General features: G+C 33.9%; 2 protein-coding genes across 2 annotated transcripts; one reads left to right on the forward strand and one right to left on the reverse strand.

Moving 5' to 3' along the window:
- Positions 1–787: 787 nt before the first annotated feature.
- Positions 788–7901, reverse strand: LOC123698581 (myotubularin-related protein 9). Its single transcript, XM_045645262.1, has 10 exons — positions 7675–7901; positions 7254–7507; positions 6199–6397; positions 5771–5927; positions 5210–5323; positions 4572–4693; positions 3997–4103; positions 3201–3418; positions 2393–2575; positions 788–1745 (listed from the first exon to the last, which is right to left on the reverse strand). The coding sequence occupies exons 1-10, from the start codon at positions 7819–7821 to the stop codon at positions 1585–1587; spliced, it is 1662 nt and encodes a 553-aa protein (XP_045501218.1). The 5' UTR covers positions 7822–7901; the 3' UTR covers positions 788–1584.
- An 842-nt stretch (positions 7902–8743) lies between these two features.
- Positions 8744–23098, forward strand: LOC123698588 (protein kinase C-binding protein 1-like). The gene is made up of 21 exons (XM_045645276.1): positions 8744–8910; positions 9124–10395; positions 10827–11053; positions 11705–11789; positions 13541–13721; positions 13909–14094; positions 14478–14653; positions 14786–14896; positions 14971–15092; positions 15295–15381; positions 15707–17169; positions 17291–17553; positions 17895–18041; positions 18386–18508; positions 18845–18989; positions 19286–19409; positions 19723–19846; positions 21139–21207; positions 21620–21719; positions 22117–22208; positions 22700–23098. The coding sequence occupies exons 2-21, from the start codon at positions 9127–9129 to the stop codon at positions 22823–22825; spliced, it is 5220 nt and encodes a 1739-aa protein (XP_045501232.1). The 5' UTR covers positions 8744–8910; positions 9124–9126; the 3' UTR covers positions 22826–23098.
- The last annotated feature ends 2484 nt before the right edge of the window (positions 23099–25582 follow it).

A 25582-nucleotide genomic window follows, 5' to 3' on the forward strand; every position in this document is an offset into this window, starting at 1 on the left:
ACAATTATTGAAGTGAAACTTCTTTATCGGGGTTGGAAAAAAAATTTAGCGTAACATTTTTTCATTACGCGTGACATTTTTCCGTTACGCGCCACCTTTTTCTTATCCCTACAACGCGTGATTCGACGTATTTCTGTAAAGTTGCATATAGTAAATTATTTTTTGAAAAATAAGGTCATAAAGAAGTTTCACTTCTTACGTGTGTACCTACACGCACACATTTTTTAATTTAATATTTGACAACTGCATTTAATTTTTTATTTAATATTTAAATGCTAATAATATAACACAAATATAAAATAGGTGTCCACTTTTGGCAGTTTAGTTTTGAATTTTAATTAACGTTTTTCTGAGAGCTCTTAAATTGCGTGTACATTTAAAGTTTTCAAAATACACAGTAACTCTTATTCACTAATGTACTTTTTATATTTTAAGTACTAGAAAGACTACAAAAGATGAACTAAATATACAAAAAAATCTACTTAAAAAAATAAAAAGAAATACATCATATTCATAAATTAGATTTTACATTATCAGGTATAAGCTTCTAAACGACTAGATACTCTCATGTTTAAAAAAATATATAAATGTCATGAGCTCTATTACGAATGTGAAAATATTTTTTTCTAAGAATCAAATTGCACAAAAAGGAATAAAATTAAATAAATTGGCCCTACATTATTAAAACATATCAGAGCTAGCGCGCAAGAGCAACTTTTGTCTCCGCAACTATTTTGTCTCTCCCATCAACTCTATGGGCTAGTAAGAAAGTGCGCTCGTAGCGACGCAACTTCCTATAGAGTTGATGGGAGAGACAAAATAGTTGCGGAGACAAAAGTTGCTCTTGCGCGCTAGCTCTTAATAACTATGTAGAGAACATTCAGTGTCAATGGGAATGTCTAGTTTCCTCTTTTCTTTAGTACTGAATGGTGAGATCGTACAAATTTTACCAGATATATATATTTAGCTATGTTTGTATATGTAAAATACATAAACGTAATGTTAAGCTAATTAAAATCTAAACTAATTGATTCATTTAATATTAAGAAAAATCAATTCATAAGACTACCTTCTGTTAGACAAATCATATTAAATGAACCTTTTGCGTAGGTCATAAAATAATTGTTTGCCTTGATAAATTTATATTGTATATTTAAATAAAAATCCTCAAAAAACCTCTTTGACTCTTGTAAATCTACAATATATTATTATATTTTACATATATTATGCATATTGCATACAAAAGACACAGAATATTAATATTTCGAGACATTTTCTACGACACTATTGGAATGGGACTACATTATTTGTATGAAAATCGCAATCGTTTTTCAGACAAATAAATAAATTCGAGACAGAATTATTTTTCTAAACTATGTAAAAATAAAATAAATAACTAAAATTCCCATTTCGTCCACTATCTGATAAAATATAGCATAAGATTATGAAGCTTACCAATAATCATATTCAATTAAGAGCCAATATTTACTGAGCCATTCAATAAAATTAAATTGAATCATTTTTTTTTTTTTCTATTTTTCGCTCATAACACACTACGAGCTTGTATCTAAATTGTTTTTTTTCCTATTTATCACTTCTATTATAGTACTGTGCGGCCAGATCAAGTAACTCCCTTCTCAACTGTTGCGCCTGCGATCGCATATGTTGTTCCCTTGTTCGAATCACCTTGTACTGCTCTTCGCGTTCCTCCGTGTGTTGCGGTACTAGCCAGCGGAGATACAGTTCTGTAAATTGGTATTGGTAGTGGTAGTCCAAAAATATATACAGGGTGTCCCACTGTTGGTATACTAAGCTCAAATGAGGTTATAGTTTTGCATACGCTGAGTACGTAAAAATACTTATAAAATTCCAGACGCATTTTTTTCAAATAGATGAATTCTTAAAACTCTATGTGTACACTCATAACAAGCAACCCGCCCGACTTTACCACCAGCATGTGAGCTATCTATTAACATTATGTTTTCATAGACAAAATGCTCACATTAGAGAAGAAAACATGGATTTTCAGGAAAAATTTAGGAACAATTTTTTGACGTAATTTTGTTGTTTAAGTATTTTTTACGTGATCAGTGTATGCAAAACAACAAGTCCCTTCGCGCTTAGTATACCAATAGTGGGACATTCTGTAGATGTAGTGCACAGCATAAGAGAATGAGTATATTTTAAAGAAAAGTCATACATAATATTATTAGGATACTATTTTGAATCATTGAACAGATATGGAGAAATTAATCAGGTATAAGTGGTGATTTATGTACATGTGTGTGCGAGCATGTGCGTATGCGTGTGTATGTGTGTGAGCATGCAAACGGCGTATGTTTGTTATCGGTTTCGAATTTCACAGTTATAAGGATTATAAACAACAAATTACCTTCCCATATAACGAAGCTCATGGGCGCAACAGATGGCCATATAACATTAGGCGTGGGATCATACAATGGATTGATATATGTAGTCAATTCATCTGGCTGGTTGATCCATGACCATAGACTGGTTGTGTGCTCATAGACCCCGCGCGTTTCGCGCTCTTGGTCACTGTCGCAGAGGAATGTACCTGTAAAATGTTTAATGATGTTTAGTAAGTAATAATTTTTTAAAGGAAAAATAAAGTTACATTATGTTAATGTCTGACTTTCTCTTTTAAAACGTTATTTATTATAATCAAAAGTAAAAACTATATGAATCGATTTTTATACGACAACGTTACAGTCATTGCTATAAACACCATTTGTTTAAAATGTATTAGATTTTAATTACGATTTTATTGCGAGATTCGGAAACAAGCTGTTAGATTGTGTCATGTAAGTAATCCATACTTAATATTATAAATGCGAAAGTAACTCTGTCTGTCTGTCTGTCTGTTACTCAATCACGCCTAAACCACTGAACCAATTTGCATGAAATTTGGTATGGAGATATTTTGTTACCCGCGAAAGGACGTTGGTGGGAAGGAAGGTTGGTGCCCCGCTTGTACCCACGCGCTCTATTGGCGCTAGTATACTCACTCACCGAACTGGCTTGCATACGCGTGCTCGAACAGCGTGATGAGGAACGACTGCCTGTACTCGAAGCTGCACGGGAACTGCTAGAGGAACTATCGTACGCAGTCGAGGAACAGCGGGAAGGTTGGTGCCCCGCTTGTACGCACGCGCTCTATTGGCGCTAGTACACACACTCACCGAACTGGCTTGCATACGCGTGCTCGAAGAGAGTGATGAGGAACGACTGCCGGTATTCAAAGCTGCACGGGAACTGCTCGAGGAACTGTCGCACGCAGTCTAGGAACAGCGGGAAGGTGGGAGCCGCGCGGGCTGCGGTGGCGTGCGGGCCGCAACGCAGCCGAGTGCCGAACGGGTGCCCGGCGCCTAGCCACTCGCGCTCTATTAGCGCTTGAAGACTACAAACAAAATCTATACATATAATTAATCTGTAGAAGGGTCAATTCTGTACATTGAAAATATTGAAAAAATAAATACCAGGGGGTGTTACTGGATCGATATCAAACCCGAATACATGATTAAAAAAAATGTTGTCTGTCTGTCTGTCTGTATGTGAAGGCATCACGTGAAAACTAACGGTTCGATTTCGATGAAACTTGGTCTAATTATACCTTATTATCCTGGGCATAAAATAGGATAATTTTTATCCTGAAAAAAATACGTAGAAAAAAAAAATTAATTTTTCTTAATTTTTCCGCGGGGACGGAGTCGCAGGCGGAAGCTAGTTTAATAATAAATGCACAATAGTAATAATAAATTGTAAATTTGATTAAAAATAAAATCCTATTTCGCTTTGACTAACTTTTTTATTACAGTACCTTTAACTTTAACAGTATTTTTTAAATAGCCACTCACTCTCTAGCATATTTATCCCCAGACACAAAAATATGCATCTTTATATGTAAGGCTAACTTTTATTTTCCACGGTCGAAACAATAAGGATAGTAAGGAAGCATGAATAAGGATTTATACTCACCCTCTGATAGTGCGACAATCGGGACTCAATATAATTTGTACCAGAGAGCAGACAAGCAATGTTGCATCTTCTCCACGCGTACCATGTATTAAAACCGGTTCTCCTTTCTGCAATAAAAATATAAAATGTACTTAATATTTAATACCAAGTTGGAATGACTCTCGCATGATTTATAACCCAAGGAAAGATCTTAACAATTTACATGACATTTGTATTTGCAAGGCTACTACTAGCATAGTAGACAGTAGACACACGTTTTTCAAGCATCAGACATATGCAGAAATAAATTAGGCGACACAAAGTGCATTTCCCTTAGAGTTTAGACTATTATATAAATTTAAGAAAAGATTGACATTTTAAAAATAACAACACATTTAAAGTTTTCATAGCATGTCTCTACTATTGATATGAACATATTCAACATTTTTAATCCAAAACTGATAGTAGGACAAACAATCTGAACGCAGCCAGGACAATTTAAGTGTACCATAAAAACAACCTAACCTAAAACTAGGGACCATACATTTATCAAATTAATCCATTGCTTCAAAGACTTATTTATATTCCATACTGACATGATGTATATGTTGTGCTATTATACAAGCAGTGTGAAGAGAATTCCGTACTGATTCTGGCCACCCGCATGATTCCAGTCTTGATATCCACTTATCTGATGATATTTCTTTGTCTAGACATGCTGGAAAAGAAATTTAACGTAAATTATGTTGTTTCTATAGATACATTGATTAGATAGATTTACACATTTGATTTAAGTAATATAAGGACAGGTTGAAAAACAAAGCCGCCACATCTGTATAGATCTGATCTTGATAGACTCAAAAACTAAAAACTACTGCAACACATTCACACATGTATAGCAGGCATAGCCGCGGACGGAAAGCCAATCTATACTAATATTATAAAGCTGAAGAGTTTGTTTATTTGAACGCGCTAATCTCAGGAACTACTGGTCCGATTTGAAAAATTCTTTCGGTGTTAGATAGCCCTTTCATCGACGAAGGCGCGGAGCCACGCGGGTGAGACCGCGGAGCGCAGCTAGTAAAATATATATACGAAATGCGAACTATATAGCAGGAAGATGTGATTGGAATAATTATATGTACCTGTACCTAGACCAACACAATTTCAGGACAATGGACATAAATCCATGTTAAAATAAAATATTTAATCTAGAAAATAAAGTATTTTTTACCTTCAACTAACTTGGAAAAGCTCTCCAATAACTGTTGTTGATTATCAACATCATCCATTGATCTATTGTATATTCTCCACTGTGAGTAATTCGCTGCACTCTCTGTACCACCCCCTGTAAGCATAAGTATTTTTTTATTTTTTTAACACTTTCCTTCTGGTAGTATTTGAAGGTAATTTTAGACGATTTTTAATCACCCCCCATCCCCCAAATTGCGTTACGTAATACTTAAACGTCCCCATACACAATATGATTTTTTATTAATTCACCAAATTTAGAAATACACATTTTCTTTAAAAAAAACTATTTACTTGTTGAAGTGAAACTTCTTTCATCGGGTTGGAATAAAATTTAGTGTAACATTTTTTCGTTACGAGTGACATTTTTCCGTTACGCGCCATATTTTTCTTATCCCTACCACGCGTGATTTGACGTATTTCTGTAAAGTTGCATATAGTAAACTATTTTTTGAAAAATAAGGTCATATAGAAGTTTGACTTCTTACGTGTGTACACTAGTACACGCACACATTTTTTATAATTAATAAATGTTTATGAATACCTTTATTTTGCTGCTGTGATATTGAATTAGAGCTCCTTAAGTCATAAATGATGCCTTTCATACCAACATTGACAACTGAATTGAGAATATGTTCATCAGGTTTGCACCTCCTATGTTTAGGCCCGTACAAAGGTTGACCCGCTCGTAATAATACCGCCTGGAATAAAATAATAATCATGTCACATATTAATGCAACTTAATAATTTATTGAAATAAATAAATTCATACAAAAGTCGTTTCTAAATAGTTTTTATCTGACTTTTTAAATACATAGTTTTGGAAAGTCAGGATTATTATGAGTCAAAAAAGTAAGAATCTTAAGATGTAATTTACCTACTTCTTTATTTTATATCACTCTGTATTCAAACAAGGTGAGTTTTTATGTACAAGTATGTTATTAACATAGTAAAAATATAAAAGATACATACCCCATTATTATGCCTATAAGAGAGCACAGGAAATCGTCCACCCTGTCTGAAACTTGCCGCAGCTAATAATGTTTCGTCATCTATAACCTTTGGCACCACCACTGCTTTTGGATAACTGGGTGTGACTGTATAATGTTGGTTTACACGGGATATGCGCCATTCTTCTGTTGCTAACACTTTCGTGAATTCACCTTCAATACTGAAACATTAACCATTAATTAATTTAATGATAATTATAATAAAGTACTAGATAAGAATGAAAGTTCATAGAAAAAATCTAAACTACAAGTGCGCGAGCATGGCTCCGCCCCTGTTGGTCTTAGCGTAATGATATATTATAGCTTATAGCCTCCCTCGATAAATGGGCTATCTAACTTGAAAGAATTTTTCAAATCTGACCAGTAGTTCCCGAGATTAGCCCGTTCAAACAAACAAAAAAAAACTTCAGCTTTATAATATTAGTATAGATGAAGCTTACAAGTAGCTTGTTCCACTTTAATTTACTTTTAGATTAAATTTTTATTATAAAGAATGACTATCGTAATTGTCAGATGTTACGAAAGCCTAGTACAGTTACATCAAAAAGTAAGAACACTAAGTAGTTATATAAATTAAATTCTCACTCGGTTCAGAAGTTAATACAAGGGTTGTAAATAAGAGGTATGATCTTTGGATGATACTAGTAATGTAAATAAAGAGAGAAGATGATTAGTTAGTTATACGCGCCTTCAACATATTCGCTTACAGTCTATACCTGACTGGACTGATCGCAGATATAATATTAAAAAAAAAAATTAATCAGACAAAAAAGTAATATCACTGAGCCTTTGTACTTTGTGATTACTAAAAGGGGGAGTGAGCATACAGGAAGGAATATTATCAGTGTGTAATGTATGTACAATAAAATACCAGATAAGCAAGGATGTTATGATGTATCAATTACTCATTATTTCATATTGATCTGTTGTGTATGTTATTTATTTTTAATATCTATCAGCTGATATATTTTATTTTTTAGCTGATTTATTTTTTATGATTTCATTACTATTATTTACCTGTATAGTGTGTATCCATTTTCCATAATAGGATGCATATGTCTATAGAAGAATGGATAAAATAAGCTTGGGTCTTGTAGATTTGATAGATTCTCTAAGGTCTGGGCAACAAGATTCAGTTCCGTTGTGCTACTTATATCTAATTGAAATATTCTAAGATCCTTGCATTTCAAATACAATGAGCCTCCTTGAACTATACCCCCACTTAGTTTGTTTTCCTTTTTCTCTATACAGTCTATATTCTTGTGAAGAAGCTGTGAACAAGATTTACTTTGTCATATATAAAAGTTAAAACTCAAATTATGTAGGTACAATTGAATAAATTTCATAAAACAGGAGAGCTAACTATAGCTTAGTGGATCTTATTGAGTTAAGTGTGGAGTAACTAACTTTTGAAAACTGAAAATAAACAAATAATTACCCATAGTTCTCGAACGCCTTCTTTTCTTGAACTTAAAATAAGATGATGGCCTGTGATACATACAGTTCCGTCTACATTGTCATGATGAGGATATTTTAAAATGACACCATCTAATTTATTTATTAGTATAAGCTCAATAAATTCCATCTGAATTTCTTGTTTTGAATTAAATATAAAAAACGACTAATAATAATTGCATTATTTATCGCTAATTGCCAACTTGAAGTTTGAACGTTGAACTGTCAAATGCATATGCTTAATTTAGTTTTTATTGACAAGTGACAAGTGACAACGGTATTTGCTCCGAGGGTATTTGAATAAAAATTACGGAGTTTTTGTGCATTCCATATAAAATTATGTGGACCCACTGTGGACCCCATGGACGCATTACATCCTTACTAATATTAATATTATAAATGCGAAAGTAACTCTGTCTGTCTGTCTGTTACTCAATCACGCCTAAACTACTGAACCAATTTGCATGAAAATTGGTATGGAGATATTTTGATACCCGAGAAAGGGCATAGGCTACCTTTTATTGCGAAATATGTGCGAAGCGGGCGAAGCCGGGGTGGACCACTAGTATTCCATAATCCTCAAAAATACATACATTCTGCATTTAAACATTTGTGAATGCAATAACATTAAAATTATACAATAGGTCAATATTGCTTAAAAATTTAATCCATTTAAAATAGATGCAATATGTATTATGTAGGTACTTAAAATTAATTATTATTTAGCTTTCGTCTAAATAAAAATTATATAAGCGACAAAAAGTCTGTGGTTACAAACACAGTCAACTGTGCAGTCAACATTTCAAATTTCTGAACGTGTCCGAAATATCTGAATGAGATGGCAATACACATCATTATTGAATAGAAAAGGATAGGGATATTGTGAAAAACAGAGAAAAATATACATTTTGGAGCAGGATACACTATACAATTTTGCTCTTGGCTCCATCTATGTACAACTTCGGAGCAAAATCTACAACGTCTACAACGTACGTAAGAACGACAGAGATAGCAATTAGCAGAAAGAGTCGACAAACGACAGTTGTCAGTTTGAGACGGCGATGAGTAAATTTTTTCAATTGTTTTATTAAATTTTGCCTCTTCTTACACAATACACTATAAATGGACAAACCAAACATCTATACAACATATTAAATAGTTGTGTGTTTAACGAATCAACGACCAACGCGACAAAGTGACGGAATAAATAAAACGTGCGGTGAGGTTCTGTATGTATTTGTGATTGTGTTGAAAGTAGGTAGGCTGGCTGGCTGAATGGTTAAGCTTGGGCAATGACCGGTCTTAATATTAAGATATTTATAATCGCAATATTTAGTAGCATTCCATTCAGAATCTTTATATTTTTCCTCCAATAAAGTATCTTTTAAAGAGTATATTTTAGCATCTTATTTATTGTAAATTATTTATTCAGGAGATGGAGGATAACTCAGATGTTAATAGGGAGACTGATGTGTCGTCGACGACAGCAGATGTCCCAGAGACTGGGGAAGCTGCAGGAACAAAGAGTAATGTTGAGATGGTAATAGTTGTAGAGAAAATGGAGGTAGACTCTAGTAATGAGGAGGCAGAGAGCCCGCCGATTACTGCAGCGGATATGGAAGACCAAGTCCATAATTTTTCAAAAGAACTGCCTAAGAAAGATGCTTCACCATTAAAGTCCAAGGAATCACCTAAAAAGAAATCTTCTCCAGAAAAAGGTACCATATCACCAATAAAATTTGTTCATTCTCCAAGAGTTGTTATCACACCTTCCAACATAGGAGACATTAAGCAATCTCAAACTACTTTAGTAGCTAAAGATAATAATTTAGAAAGTTCAGATCATACTGTTGATTCTTCTCACAAGGCCTTATCTTCAAGTCAAGAAAGTGAGAATTATGTTGATGAAAGTAAATCATTAGATTGTTCAGAAAATGCAATATCATCGGGAGTGCAGGAATCAACTTTGAGACAAAGTCCACAAACATTAGTTTCCTCACCTAAAAGGAAATCAACTTTACTTAAAGATGTGCCAGAAACCACACAGAAAGATGCTTTGGATAAAGTGTTACCCGAAACTACACAAAAGCTATCCACTGTTAATTCTGCATCTGAAACAATGCAGTCTAATGATATACCTGTAATGGAAAAAGCTCAATCTGAACTAGTAGAGCAGTTGGAAAATGGGGACAGCCAGAAGTTGGATGAATCTTGCAAAACATCAATAGATAGTCATTGTGATAAGTCAAATGATTCTCAACTTGATACTGGCTCTGATGTAAGTGAAAAGGAGCACAATAAAAGTATAAGCCGAGAGCTTAAGTCTCTCATTAAGTCTGCCAAAGAATCTAAGATAATTAGTGAATGTACACAATTGACAAGCAAAACAAGAAAGTCCAGAACATGTTTAGACAGTTCAAGTCCAAGTTTGAATACTTCTCTCGACGCAGAGAAGATAGGTGGTATTCGTCGTAATAGTAATTTATCTTCTAAGAGCAACTGTAGTGAGAAGTCTGAAAAGGCAGCAAAGCGTTCTATGAGATCGCAGAACCCTGAGTTTGTGCATAAAGTCAAACAGTTCCTGAACTCTGTCACTGGAAAGGGTCCTCGTGAGTCTGATGATGACCAGGATTCGGAAGCAAAGAAAGAGAGTGAGATATCACCTAAGAAGAAAAAGTTAGGAGAAGCACCATATTCACCACTTGTAAGCCTTTTATTTTCTACTTAAGAATTTTTACAAATTTCAATTATTTATAAAACAGTATTTTTTTATCTATGATATACTTACCTTCACTAAAATAAGTATACAAAATAATACCAATTTATTAAAAAAAAAACTATAACATCTTTGAGATATCAATTATTACACAGTAAGAAGAAAAAAAATTGTAATTTAAAGTATTAATAAATGTGGTCTACTTAATTATTATCTAGTTTGAAGATAAAATAATTTTAATAGCCTAATCTCAGTGATAGGCTAGAACTGTTGAAACCTAATTATGTAACAAAAAATTTTAATGTCGTGATTTTCTTACAAGTATAAAAGCTTTACCATATACTATTATTCATTAACAAAAAATACATGCCAAATTGCACTAAAAAGTATGTATCAAATTTTTTCTTATACTTCTCTAGACAGGAGAGAAAAAGCTAAGAGCAGACCCATATTGTTGGCGCTGCAATTGGGCAGTGGAACAAGTGAACACTGAGAAAGGTCATCCACCCATGCAATGCACGGTTTGTCCGCGGAGTTATCATTACAAATGTCTATCTAGTACTGAGAGAAGTAAGATAGATACCAAACGGAGTTGGGTCTGCCCTGAATGCTTGAGTATATTGCATGCTGAAAGTTCAGATACTAGGTGAGTTTCTTGTTTACTATAATATTACTAGCTTTCCGCCCGCGGATTCGCCCGCTTTATCTATATATATAAAATCTATATATATATAAAACTCAAAGGTGACTGATATAGTGATCTATCAACGCACAGCCCAAACCACTGGACGTATTGGGCTGAAATTTGGCATGCAGGTAGATGTTAGGACGTAGGCATCCGCTAAGAAAGGATTTCCCGAAATTCTTGCGGGAACGGGGAAAAACGGGGATGCACGTACAAAGACGTGGGCGGAAGCTAGTCTTTTATAAATTACATACTAAACCCTTCCTCTTGAATCACTATCTATTAATAAACTGCATCAAAATCCATTGTGTTGTTTAAGATTTAAGCATTCATACATACAGACAGACAGCCTCAGGAAGCAATTTGCTTTTAACTATGTAGTGATACATAAATTGAGTTAATTTATAACTTGGTATCATTATATCGAAAAGAGAATTTGTGTTTGATATGTTATATTGCAGTTTGATATACTTAACACATAATTAATTATAGAACCAATTAGTGTAAGAATAATACCTTCAAAGTTATATTATTTTATTAATAATGTTTTTAAATGTAGCATCATGCTGTTCATAGCAGAAAATTAATAACAATCCAATGTATTGTTTTCAGATCTTTATCCATGAAGAAAATCTCTCTGGGGCTTCTTTGTGAGTTACTGCACCACGCATTAGTGAGAATGATGGATCTCAATGGGGTAAATTTTTTATTACAATATTTTAACATGCTTTGCATAAATTGTATAATTTTACCTAAAATTTTTGCCTTCAATCTTAGAGTATTCCATCCATCTATGTCTAATAATAATGGTGTTAAATAAAATTTAGCATCTAAAGTATAAAAATTAAACCTTAGTCACATAACCTTTAAAATAGTTGACTCTAGATCCGTCAATATTTTTAACAAATTTAAAAGATCCCAAATTCATTTATCCTATAACAAAATGAAAACGAAATGCTTTCCTCCCGCGTCTTCGCCTGCGTTAAACATGTTTACACAGTAAGTAATAAAATTGTTGTTAATTTTTAGAAAGTTGTTACATATAAGTTTAAAAACATTTATTTAACAAAAATATATTCTTCTATGTATGGTTACGAACGTTATAGAACTATTTTATGCGTTCTCGTGTCATATTTTGAAATGAAAAATATATTTTGCATAAAAATAATACGATTACGATATTAAAATTGTTACCTAGCCTACATTTGCGATATTTTTTTAATGAAATTGTTGCTAAATTGCAATGCGATTTATCAATAATTTTTAATAAAACTTAGAATAATCATATTATTGAAATAACTACAATCGAAACCAGTATCGATAAGAATTTGTTACACGCCAGCGCGAAAACAAAGATACAATATTTTGATACTTTCGCCAGCTCCACATTAATTCATTGACGCGTACCTATGTGTGTCGTATGCTGCGTTGCCGGATTGTTAAAGTGACCTTGTTATACTATCTGCGCCGTGGGGCGACGCCACGCGCTCCGTCTCTCTCGCTCGTTAAATAATCAATACGGACGCGTCACTATACCCCTCTCGCTCGTGCTAATAATAAAACGCTCACGCGGAATGCCTTAGTACCTGTACATTTGCATCGTTTTTTTAAATTCGTGGGCTATATTTTCTTAGAGCGTACGTGCAATTTTTCTAACATCGAAATTGTATAGACAAAATATAGCGATTGCGCATTGTTGTTTTATTTATTTTTTTCATCATGTTACACAGTATCTACATATTTACACGATTTAACACTATCCATGAATGTAGAAATTCAGTAAACAAATCGATAAAGATAGAAAGTAAACAATAACGTACGTGCTGTTTGTAATGTAATTCGATAATCATATTCCATTACATTAAAACAATCGGTTAAAATATGTGAAATAGTAATTATATATCAGTTAAATATTTCTTATCAATAAGAACTTCTAATACACCAATCTTCAGTTTCTTGATTTGTGATCATAACCTACCTAGTTGTTTTTATATACTTATGCAAATATTTTGACCTAATTGGCTATAATGCATACTATTTTTTTACTTCTTCTTTCTCCCCTAGCTTTTAGAAGACTGTCTATTTTCACGTAATAATTACTGGACTTATTTTGATGAACTGTTTTTTTTATGTTAATCATCAACATAGGTTATAATTTATTTTGAAAAATTTAATTCGAATTTAAATCTACGGACATGCGAACGGAGGCGCGGGCATCACTAGTTTTCAATAGAAAGATTTGTATTGAGTTGGGTATTTGCAATGGGCGGATGCAAATAATGAATGCATTATAGGGGGAAATTTATACTGTTGTAGCTCGAAGACATAAAGAGTATTCATCATTTTTAAGATGTAGTAATAAGGAAATACATATCTTAGTCGACAAATAAACTTTTTCGCCATCTCGTTTTTTGTTATATTAATAATTATTTTTCCTTCTGATTATAGGTGGAACCCTTCATGCAGCCCGTGGATCGGACTGAATTCCCAGACTACGATAAATATGTCGTCCATCCAATGGACCTATCGCTTATGAAACAAAACATTACCAATGGTCTATACGGAAGCACGGAAGCTTTCATGGCTGACGCGCAATGGATTCTGCACAACAGTATTATCTTCAACACATGTAAGTTTCAAATGTTTTTTCTACGATAGGAGTGTGCATTACACACACACAATACAGGAAAATTTATTTAAAGTGATTTTTTTGTTATTGGTATTATTTTTATTGAATTTTAACTTGCTTTCTTTAGTTTAATTTATATTTATTATTTTAAGCTTTTGTTGGTTTACCATCTCACATGAGAATGTAGGTTTGAACGTTTCAGTGCAGTCGAAGTTTACGGGCGCGGCGCGTGCGCTCGTGCGCTTGTGTCGCGCGGAAATGGGCGAGATTGAGGCGTGCCCGGAGTGTTACGCGGCCGCGCATGCGAGGAAACCCACGTGGTTTACCGATGTGTGCTCCACGCCGCATGTGCTGCTGTGGGCTAAGCTCAAAGGTGAGGTTTTTGGGGAACGAAGGGGGTATGGTACGGATGAGGCGAATTTGTATGGAGGTTATTTGGGGACAATGTTGTCTATATTATGATGGGCATATTTGTGTAAAATACTCATGACGTGATCCCTTTAATGTGTTAATCAAAATCATTATATATAAAAATTTGTATTTAGCACATTATTACAATTTTAATGTAAAATTCACGTTGTCTGAATTCTGGACAAAGATTTAATTCTTATATGTTTAATAATACTTAATTTTAAAACAGATTCATAGTGTAACTATTGTTGACAAAATAAAATCCTGCTGTAATCATAATGCTGAATATATTATGTAGAAAAAGCCATTCTTGTTCTGGACTCAAAAACTTGTTTCCTATTTTAGGTTTTCCCTACTGGCCGGCGAAAGGCATGTCCGTAAATAACGCTGGTTTAGTCGATGTAAGATTTTTCGGCGCACACGATCGCGCCTGGGTACCCGCTAAAGATTGTTACTTGTACTCTGAGAAGGATCCTAATAACTTCCGAACGAAGAGACAAGATATATTGGATAGTATGCAGGTATGATTAATATAATTTTTTTATTCCGAAATAAAAATTTCTTAAATCTGCAAATATTTAATTTTTCGGTATAATTGATAATGATTCGGTAATTTTGAATTATGTTGTAAAAATATATTGTTTATATTATAGGAAGCAGAACAACACATACGTAGTATATCAAGAAAATATGGCAAATTCATATACCCACCGTTCAAGACTCCATTTGAGCCAAGCAAACTTCCTGAGCAATTGAAAATGATGGTAAATACATACATTACTCTACATTTATTCAAACAAAATTAATATAATAAGTATAATATTAATTTTTGTTATAGATACCAACATATGAAGGTGAATTGAAGGTTCCACTTAAAGATAAAAGTTCAACAGCATCGCCTAAAATAAAGGAAAAACGCCGGTCGAACTCCAAAAGTTCAAAGAGTTCTGTTATTGACGGGTGAGGCATTAAATTCTTGCTATTTTATTTAAGAAATTAATTAAGATCATATCTTTAATTATTTTGTAATAATTTACCAACTTTGTTAATTATTGAATATTCGTCACAAAGTATAAATGTTTTGATTAAAATAATGTACTATTTTCTTTCATCAGCCAGTAAAATCTTTAAAATATGCAGTTTACAATATTTTTCGTTTCAGTGAAACAAGTGAAAGTGAAGAAGCACAAACACGAAAAATGGCTGATGGTGCGGAAATTGCGAAAGATGAAGATTTCAAGCTACAGATGTAAGTTTTATGTATTACTAGCTTTTCGCCGGCGGCTCCGCCCGCGGTTTCAAAGAAAACTCGCATAGTTCCCGTTGCCGTGATATTTCCGGGATAAAACCTATCCTATACTACTCGTGGATAATGTAGCTTTCGAATGGTGAAAGAATTTTTAAAATCGGTCCAGTAGTTTATGAGCCTATTCATTACAAGCAAACAAACAAACAAAGTTTTCCTCTTTATAATATTAGTGTAGATTATTGAAAATTTAAACATAACAATAAGCAACAAATCTGTTAGTTAGGTATAAATGAAACTGCTAAAATAATTTTATTGGTTTTTACAGAGAATCAGATAAATCTATGGAAATAGATGAAAATGAAGTAAAAAATACAACAAGAAAACGTCGCAGATCCGATCTAGAAGAGGCAGTCATTACAATAATTGATAGCAGTTCAACAGACAGACAAATAGATAGTGGTACGAGTACTCCAAAACGAGCTAAGGTGAATGGTGAAGCTAATGCTCAAACTAAAGATGTAGTCACTGAAAGACCTACAGATAAAGAAAAGACTGAAGAAAATGGTCAAGAGAAAAATGCTGAGGACCCTGTTAAAGACAAGACAGAGAAAACAAGTACAGAAACAGTGCAAGATTGTGAAGTGCTACCAAGTAGTACCACAGAAAAGCCAATAAAGGAAAAATCCCCCATCACTAGTACACCTATTGCTAATTCTACCCCTAAAAGAAACAGTCTAAAGGATAAGTCAGAAAAGCATTCGCCTAAGCCAAGAGCATCCCGTGTTGAAAAGTCCAGTTCTAGTGACAAAGAGAAGCGAGAAGAAAGGATAAAACATAAAATAAGAATATCTAGAAATAAATCGCTCAATAATAGTAAAACGGAATTGAATACCAGTAAGGTATCAAATAAAGATGCTAACAACAGCAAACAAAAGGATAAAAAGGATAAGAATTCAGAAACACCAAAAGATAAAAATACTTCGAAACAAGATATGCCAAAAGATAAAAATACTTCTAAACAAGATACGCCAAAATCTACAAAAGATCGCTTGCAGTTCGACGATGATACTTCTCTAGCTGTAATTGCTCGAGATTCGCCAAAGAATACGAACGGGACAGGCATGCCAACAATCACTAGTGTTAGAAGTCTATCAACTAATCAGCAAGATGCATTCGCAAATAACTCGAATGCTAAAACTATTGAAGTGACGATCGAACCGAACTCTACGGCTAGCATTTTCATACCGACGAGTACGGATAATGTTCGCAATATGAAAGAAGCAGCCACCAAACTACAGAAGCTACGGGAGGGTTCAGACGTGCCGGTCGGTCGCGTTGGCGTCAGAGCGTTTGCTCGTATGAAGTCACCTGAAGCATCACCACCGAAACCCACCAATAGCATGGAAATCGAAATTAAAACGGAACCACTGGACATTGACGACGCGGATAGACAAAATGAAAAAATGGATCTCATGGAAGCGTGCAACTTGCGGCCGGTCAATCCTCCCGTGAATAGGTTACGTGAAGTGAGAATAAATAAAGTGATTGTGTCGCCGTTGGCAAGGAAAACGGCACCAAAACCGCCCGAGGTTCGCGTAAAGGCTAAGAAAACGTTCCCGCAACCGAAAAAGCCAGATGAAGGGCGATCGGAGTTAAATTCAAAGAACTCTATGGTGTATATTCCAATCCAGCCGGCGACGGCGCAGGCTCCAGTGCGGCCCACGAGGCCTGTTGCGGTTAATGGGCCAAGTGCACAGGCTCGATCTCAAGCTCCAGTCTCTAGTGTTGGTAAGTGTTGTGTTCTAACTTTCTATGTTTGATAATTATGTAACATTTTTAGCAATCTACTTAGAATCTTGGCGATATTGTTTTCGTAATCTGTTATTGTATTCTAAAACTTTAATTCCAGCCAACAGTTCGATAAATACAGTAACTTCACCCGTCATCTCTTCCACGATCGGCTCTATGGTTAGCCTCACAAGCAGTACATCGACGACCACAGTTATAGCCAGTTCGAACACGCCGAAAATGGCACAATTGCCCACAATACAGTCGCTCGGCACGATACCGGGGATTGGTCAAACGAATGTGCATACAGTGCCTTTGATTACTTCTCTGAATGGGCAATGGACGTTTAGCTTGCAGCCGATGATGTCTGTTGGTGGTGTCGATGTGAGTATATTATTAATGTTTTTCACTTTAAAACTCTATAAAACTATTTGCGTATAAAAATATTAATTTTGTTGTATAATTTATTTATATTCCTTTATTAAACGTCTTTTCATGTATTCATACATCTTTGTTCGCGTGGTACGCAAGTAAAAAGTAAAGTATGTATTTAAACACTTAGTTATGATTTTATGTCAAGCCATAATATCGATAAACTATTTTTTTGTCATAAAAATATCTTTTTAATATTATATTCCTAAAAACGTACGTAACTTTTTATTTGAGGAAATAAATAGCTTTCTTACTACATACTTTTTATAATATTCCTGTTCTTTTATTTTCAGAATGCATCAAATTCTCCAATCGTAAACGGTTTAGGAGACAGGAATAGTGCGGGCACTCTGGTGGCCGTGCCCACTCCGGCGAGTGTGGCTTCAATATTACCACAAATTAACTCCGCTAACAATAGGACGGATGATGCTGTTACTGAAGTAAGTTAGATGCTCTGAATTTAAAATTATTATGTGTTATTTTAATAGAAAATATGAACGGAAATATTTTTGATTCGACTGCTAACTAGTAACTACAGTACAGGACGATTTCAGACGTTAATCATATTATTAATACTTGATGAATGCATGACGTTAGAAAACCAACAATCATTAGCATCTTTTGTAGCATTTGTCGCAATCAATTTTATCGCGTTGAGACAATAATCCACATTCTGCATTTTATTACGAAAAAATCGACGTATCAACGCAAAAGTGGAGACATCCTTAGATACGTACGAGAAAACGATCCACTGCATATCAACATTAATTTTATTTATTTATAGTTACCACGACTACAACAGAGGCCGCTACTGAACCCGTTCGATTCAGCAACACCAATAGGGAGTGTACCACCTCCGTCCACAGCTGGGCCGCTAACCGCCAAACTCAACCAGAATGCCGTTAAGGTTGCCCACCTTGTATAAATTACAAAATGTTTGGTCATATTTCTTATTAACTTTTTATTGAAAACTTTGTAAAACGTTCCAGTATCAGGCAAAAACCTTTTCAGTTGAATGTCTAACAATTATTATCACGTTTTTCATATTTCAAACTTAAATTAATGTGTATGTTTTCAATTTTATTAACCCATTGAGCCCCAAGCGGCCCGATCGGTCCAAGACACAATAGATTTTCTATTGTGTCTGTGGTTCCGGGGCCTGAGTTATTGAATGGTACACAATAAATTTTTCATGACTTGCTTGTTATCTTAATATATTAAAAAAAAATTATAAACGTTTCAGCTGACGGATTTCTTCCGGACGCTTCTAGAAGATTCCTTGGACAAGATCAACGAGCCGGCGGCCGTTGTGACGTCACTCAAGCTGCAGTTAGAGCAACTGCAGTGGAAACATAAACAAGAGATCGAGGAATTGAAACATAACTATGGTATTTACTTCTAATAACGTGTTTGGTATTTAGTTGAAATTTCTTATTGTTGCTATCATTACAGAAGGAAGTTTGAGAACAAAACTTATTGAGATTTTAATGTCGATTATCTATACTTGCCAAACCATACTCTTAATCTTAATATAATATGTATGCTTCTTGGTCTATTTGATACAGTCGTTTTTAATTTTGTTGTTTAGTAAAATAATAATCGTAATTTTTATATAATAGTAGTACCATTGTATATGCACAAATTATAATTACATCGTAAACGATATTTCTATAAATAATTTCAGAGCTATCGCTAGTAGAAATGCGGGCGTCGTTCGACAAGGAGAAAGCCCGCGTCGTGAGCGAGGCGCGGAGAAGCGCTCAGGTTGAACTCGAGGCGGCTGTTAAAGCGGCAAAGACGAAACAATGGTGAGTTATTATCTTTTTCTTTACTATTATGTATGTTTTTATAATGTAAATCCTTTAAATGTCACGAAAGCAAATTCATCATTGTGCAGTATTTAAAATTTGTCTTTGATATTGCAATGTTTCTGTTACATTGTTTGTATAAATTGAGTAGAGCATGCTAACATTTTATCAAATATATGTGTTGCGAGATTATGTTTAAAAAAAACATCCACACTCAACTTGCTATAATTTGATATTGAAAGAGTATAATATGATTCAATCAATTTTATTCCAAGTAACTCACATGCGTTCTAAAAAATATTTATCTACATAGGTGCGCGAACTGCATGCAAGAGTCGCAGTACTACTGCTGTTGGAACACGTCGTACTGCGACTACGGGTGTCAGCGCGCGCACTGGCCGCACCACGCCGCGCTCTGCACGCAGCAGAGGAGCCAGGTAATGAATGAATGAATGAATGAATGAATGAATGAATGAAAAATTCTTTATTGCATACTTAATACAGGATTATAAACTAAGAGCCATACAAGTAACAACATGTACAGAGGGCGGTCTTATCGCTGTAAGCGATTTCTGCCAGACAACCCGAAAATTTAGAAGGATTACATTTAAGGTGGTGGTGCATTACAGACTTAAAATTTTGATTTGAACTAAAATAAAATGTATAATAAATAAATATAAAGTATAATAATGACCTAAATAATAAATAGTTCAGGATACATCGCCCATTTTTGCAAGTGACTACTATCAAGCTGATTTTCCGTTTGTAGCTTTATTTTGATGAGACACCGAATAATTTCGTGTACGAAACTCTCGATTGTGGTAGCTAACAGGAGATACAAGGATAATTTTTTTGATTTGATGGTTCTCAAATATTTATTACGCAATTTGTAGGACAATATGTCTGTTGAATTATATAAACATTAACTAAGTGAAAACAAAAAAATCAGCTTGTTATAAATTTATAAAGAATAGAAAAAATTCGATCACGAGGCGGGACTTGAACCCGCATCCTTCGCGCCATTCCGGGGCGGATGCCTAACCAACTCAGCCACTCGTGACCCGCCTGAGCAATCGAATTCATTCCATCCCTTCAGTTTTATGTGTCTTAAGGGACACACCGCGTGATCGAATTTTTTCTATTCTTTATAAATTTATATTTATAAAGCATTTGAATGCCATAAAAACCAAAAAATATAAATTCAAATCAGCTTGTTAGTAATCATTTATGATGACCTCGTTATCGATACACTTTGGAAAGGGGGACTCTTTGAACAAACCATAGATTTTGTAGGACAAATATTTTTTCGAATAATTTAGGTAATATCTTGAGATTAAACAAAAAAAAAAAATCATTCAGTTAGTAATAAATATTTGAGAACCATCAAATCAAAAATTTGTATCCTTGTTATCTCTGTTAGCTACCACAATCGAGACTTTCGTACACGAAATTATTGGGCGTCTCATCAAAATAAAGCTACAAACGGAAAATTAGCTTGATAGTAGTCACTTGCAAAAATGGGCGATGTATCCTGAACTAAAATCATGTATCACTACGTGGTATAGAACAAAGTATCTTCTTATATATAAAATTCCCGTGTCACAATGTTAGTTACCGTACTCCTAGAAAACGGCTGGACCGATTCTCATGAAATTTTCTGTGCATATTGGGTAGCTCTGAGAAACAATAAATATTATTTCTATAATTTAATCCATTACTTTATTCATAGGATAAAAGTGGAAGTGACAGCAACTCAAAGGACATCCACAAGAGACTCCAACCTGCTCCTGATCTACCAGTAAGTATAATATAAAATTGTTTTATTGACTCATCTAATCAATCACCAAGCAATGTTCGCAACAGATTAATAAATATCCATAGATCCATAGAATACATATAATATAAACTCACGTAGAAGCGTTGTATGCGAACAAACTAACAGTTAAAGTTGTTCCGCGTGAGGTAATCATTAGCCGAAAAGAGTAGGCAAAGTAACCGACTAAACGCAACCAAGCTAAATAAGCTGACTTCAAACGGAACGTGTTTTACGCGCATGCCGCTTCTACCTCACTTTATATATACTCAAATTTAAATCATTTATTGCATACCAATACATTTTTACATACATATTAGCAACCTAAGTAACAAAAAGATAACCAACCAAAAGAAAGTTCCATAAAACGATTAATACGCCCATTTTCCCACCACTGGCATTGCAGAAGAACGCGCCGATACCATCGCTAACTGTTGGCGGGAAAGTCGCAACTCGCGTGTTCGCCGACCAGATGCACCAGAAGACCTCTCTCATAGGTACACGAAGTTAGTTGAAGCGCACTGATTTCTTTTTAATTTTTTGACACATTAGAAAACATAGACAATCACGTAAATTAAAAAAAATGTGTATTTTGGTCTGTGATTTTGGTACTGAAACTGTTGGAAGTTTTTTTTATTACAATTTAATTCACGTTAGTTTGAATAAAACTGGCCAAAGTTGTTGTTTCAAAGCTTTTTTTAATATTGAAATACATTTTTTATGAAATCCATTGTCTGTTTATTTTTATTCATTGCATGTTGTGTGTCTTCATTGTTATCATAAATCATCACCCATTAACTATGTGAAATTGTAGTGCGTTGTTTTTTTCAATTGAATTATTTTTTATGTATTAACAAAGAACACATTCATTTCAATTTTTTTTATGTTTTATAGTGAGCGTGATGGAAGATAGTAGCGGCAATCAAACTATGAAGTGCGTGGGCACTTACAAGGCCCCGAATCCGCCGCTTATTATTAATAAGCAAGTGAGTATAAATTATATAAAGGGAATTTTAATAGCATTAAATGCACACATCAATCCATACTAATATTATAAATGCGAAAGTAACTCTGTCTGTCTGTTACTCAATCACGCCTTAACTACTGAACCAATTTTAATGAAATTTGGTATGGAGATATTTTGATACCTGAGAAAGGACATAGGCTATTTTTTAACCTGGGAAAATAACGCAATTCCGGAAATCCCTCGGGATCGGGAACTATGCGGGTTTTTCTTTGACTGCGCGGGCGAAGCCGCGGCGGAAGCCTAGTATGAAATAAAATTAACGGTAAAAAATATAAATTAATATTGAGGCGAGATGATAAATAACACGCGCCTTTCGCCAGTGCCGTAGATACGGAATAGACGGTGCTTATTTTTTTTACATTTCTGTGTCAACGTATTATGTGGAAGTCGATTGAAAATACTTTTGCAAATTAAACAAACTGTATACTTTAGACATAAATTCAATTTCAGTTGAAGAACAACGAAGAAGCAGGCACAAAGAAGGTAACCACGTCCGGAGGTTACTTGATAGTGGGCAGCGGTAATACAGTGAACACACCACGGCGTCCGCACGCGATCCAATACGTGCATACATAGGACTGGGCCACACAAGCCTGCGACACACAGTATGTGCAGTTGCAGGTTGTGAACAGTGACAATGTGCTGTACTATGTGGTGGACGATTAAAAAAAATAAAAATCGTTTATTGTCAACAAACCACAAAACATTACTTATAGTGAAAAAGTGGTCGGAATAAGTGCTATACATGCCGACACATATATGCCGACACGGATGGGCAGTGTTGGGCGAGTAGGGGAGTATATCTATAGTGTAGAGGGCCTAAATATCTATGATTGGACGTCATTGTAGATGTTTATTCGTATAGTCGAGCCAATTTAATAGGCAACATTTGACGTCTATCAATTTTATCTTCGAAGAGAGGTAACCTGCTTAAAAACATCGATTAAAGTGAATTAATCGATACGGATTTGAAACATTTGTCAATCGAATTTATTAATTTATGATGATTTTTATTCACAAGTAATCAATGCATTCGATTCTAGATGTCAGATTTCGATTTTTAGAGTAACGTCTCTGCTATTTAAAAAGAAAAAAGGTTTATTGACACAAAATTGTAGCGACGTCAGTTCTTCAATTCAGAAATTGTTTATTATGTTTAGTATGGTTTATCAGTAGAATGAAATCTTAAAATTACTTGTATCGGTCATTATTATTATAAATATGCAATCATAATTGAAAAAAGTTAAGCAAATGTGCAGTTCTAACAAAACGAAATATCATGTTATTCTATGTCGTCGTTACTAGGTTACGTTGTTGAATTTTGTTGAACTGTCAAATGTTGCCTATTAAAATGGCTCTACTATAATCGCCGTAATGGCGTCAAACCTCCACAATCATTTGTTGTGCCAACACTCTCGATTGTTAAGAGGGCTCATTAAATGTGCAAGTTTGGCAAATGCAATATATGCTGCATAATGTGGAAAAGATAAATGAAAAAGTGTAATGTAATCCTAAGTATAAAATATGTGAAAAAGTTAACTAAAAAGTCGTTATAGAAAGTTCTACATTGACATAGAGATAGGTTGAAAATGTATGACAGTCATAAACATAATCTAAGGACTTATGATAATGTATAAAAATATACAAGTAAAATACGATATTCTTGCTACCATTATTTAAGTGATGTTATTGCTCAAAAATTCACTTCAACGGAATAACGAATTCAATCTATTTGGAAAGGAGAGGAGGAGGTTATCAATTCGGCCGGTATGTTTTTTTTTATGTATGTACACCGTTTACTCCGAGGTTTCTGAACCCATTTACGTGATTCTTTTTTTGTTCGATGCGGGATGGTGTCGAATTGGTCCCATAAAAATTTTATTCGGATAGGCCCAGTAGTTTTTATTTTATGAGCATTTTTGTCTGTAGTTGTAAATTTTGCAAGTGCAAGTTTGAAGTCGGTTGTTTTTAACGCAGTTATCACTTGTTCAAGAAATCATTGTGATGAAATAGAAAATTTAATAACTCCTGAGAAATCAGAATGTACACTGCAGTTATCAATTATCATGTGCATATATTTCTACATATAAAACTACTACATATTATTCTAAGGACACAAGTTTGTTTTACCTAAATCAAAATTGGAAAAAAATATTATGCAAATCGTGATATTTAGAAAGATTACTGATAAAAAATTATGACTGCTAAATTATTACCTTCAAATATATTTTTGTGAATAATTATCGGTTCTAAGCTTATACAAATAAGTAACTGTAAAAAGGAACCATTTTATGCATTCTTCGTATTTTTGTACATACTTCCATTCAAAAACATCTGTAATCATCTAGATATTGTAGATTTTTTGTTTAATTGGCTAGCGCTAGAAAATACACATGTAAAAATGATAGAAAAATATTTCATGCATCTTAAATTAGCAAGTGCACACTGCACCTCGAGACTTTCTATAACATTTGTTGATAATTGCTCCAAGACTGGTAATTTTAAGTTCCCTGCATTGTATTGGCAAAAGTATAAGAATAATGTGCAAGCTAGTTATTGGCATGTAAATATTTGAGCAATTTTTTCGGTAATATAACTAAATTGTTATCAGTGAATATGACTTCACTAGATATAATATAATGGTTCATATATAAATTTTGTACAAATTTGTTATAAAGTGTATAATGACTAATGAGTTTTGGGTTTTAAGTTCCAGTTATTAGGTGGAAGGATTTCCTATTACTGAAGTGTTAGAACATAAAAGTTCATATTATAATATAAGTTTTAAATAAGCTGTCATAATGTTTAATACTATGATAATAAATAGATAATTGTCTAGAATTAGTTCTCAGTAGAGATATTTTATTGTAAGATGTACATAAATATAAAATTTTTTAAAGATAGTCTTGCGTCACTATGTTAAGATATTTACGATAATTTTAGTATAAGGCATTGGTAAACTGATGAACATATAGTTTTTGAATTCATGGAAAATGCATATTTTTAGCAATACTATTAATAAATGTACACACGGTACAATTTTTATTTAATGCATGTGGATTACATTTTCACATACCATATTTCTCTCTGGCATCTGATTGATGCTTGTGCAATATGTTTTAATTTTCAATAAACATATTGTCTGAAGTAAAATTTTCTTTTATTTGGTATAAATGTTTTTTAAGTCATCAACCTAATATTGTACAGCTATCTATGATGTGAGATTTCTCTTGCAGGTAAAAGCTATTTCTGTAATTATTGTAGTAACATCAGGAGCAAGTGGATTATTTAAGAATGGAACTGTTCCAAATTCTTAAAACTATACCCATTATA

Source organism: Colias croceus, chromosome 2 (genome assembly GCF_905220415.1).
Source record: "Colias croceus chromosome 2, ilColCroc2.1".
Classification (NCBI taxonomy): Eukaryota; Metazoa; Arthropoda; class Insecta; order Lepidoptera; family Pieridae; genus Colias; species Colias croceus.

Excerpts from the sequence above, each read along its gene's own strand:
- LOC123698581 (XM_045645262.1), bottom strand. The coding sequence starts at position 7,821 with ATGGAATTTATTGAGCTTATACTAATAAATAAATTAGATGGTGTCATT. Across the intron at positions 6,398-7,253 it reads AATGGATACACACTATACAG|TATTGAAGGTGAATTCACGA; the intron begins GTAAATAATAGT and ends TTAATGTTTCAG. Across the intron at positions 4,104-4,571 it reads TAGCACAACATATACATCAT|AAAGGAGAACCGGTTTTAAT; the intron begins GTCAGTATGGAA and ends TTTTTATTGCAG.
- LOC123698588 (XM_045645276.1), top strand. The coding sequence starts at position 9,127 with ATGGAGGATAACTCAGATGTTAATAGGGAGACTGATGTGTCGTCGACG. Across the intron at positions 15,382-15,706 it reads GAAGATTTCAAGCTACAGAT|AGAATCAGATAAATCTATGG; the intron begins GTAAGTTTTATG and ends TGGTTTTTACAG. Across the intron at positions 18,042-18,385 it reads CGGATGATGCTGTTACTGAA|TTACCACGACTACAACAGAG; the intron begins GTAAGTTAGATG and ends ATTTATTTATAG.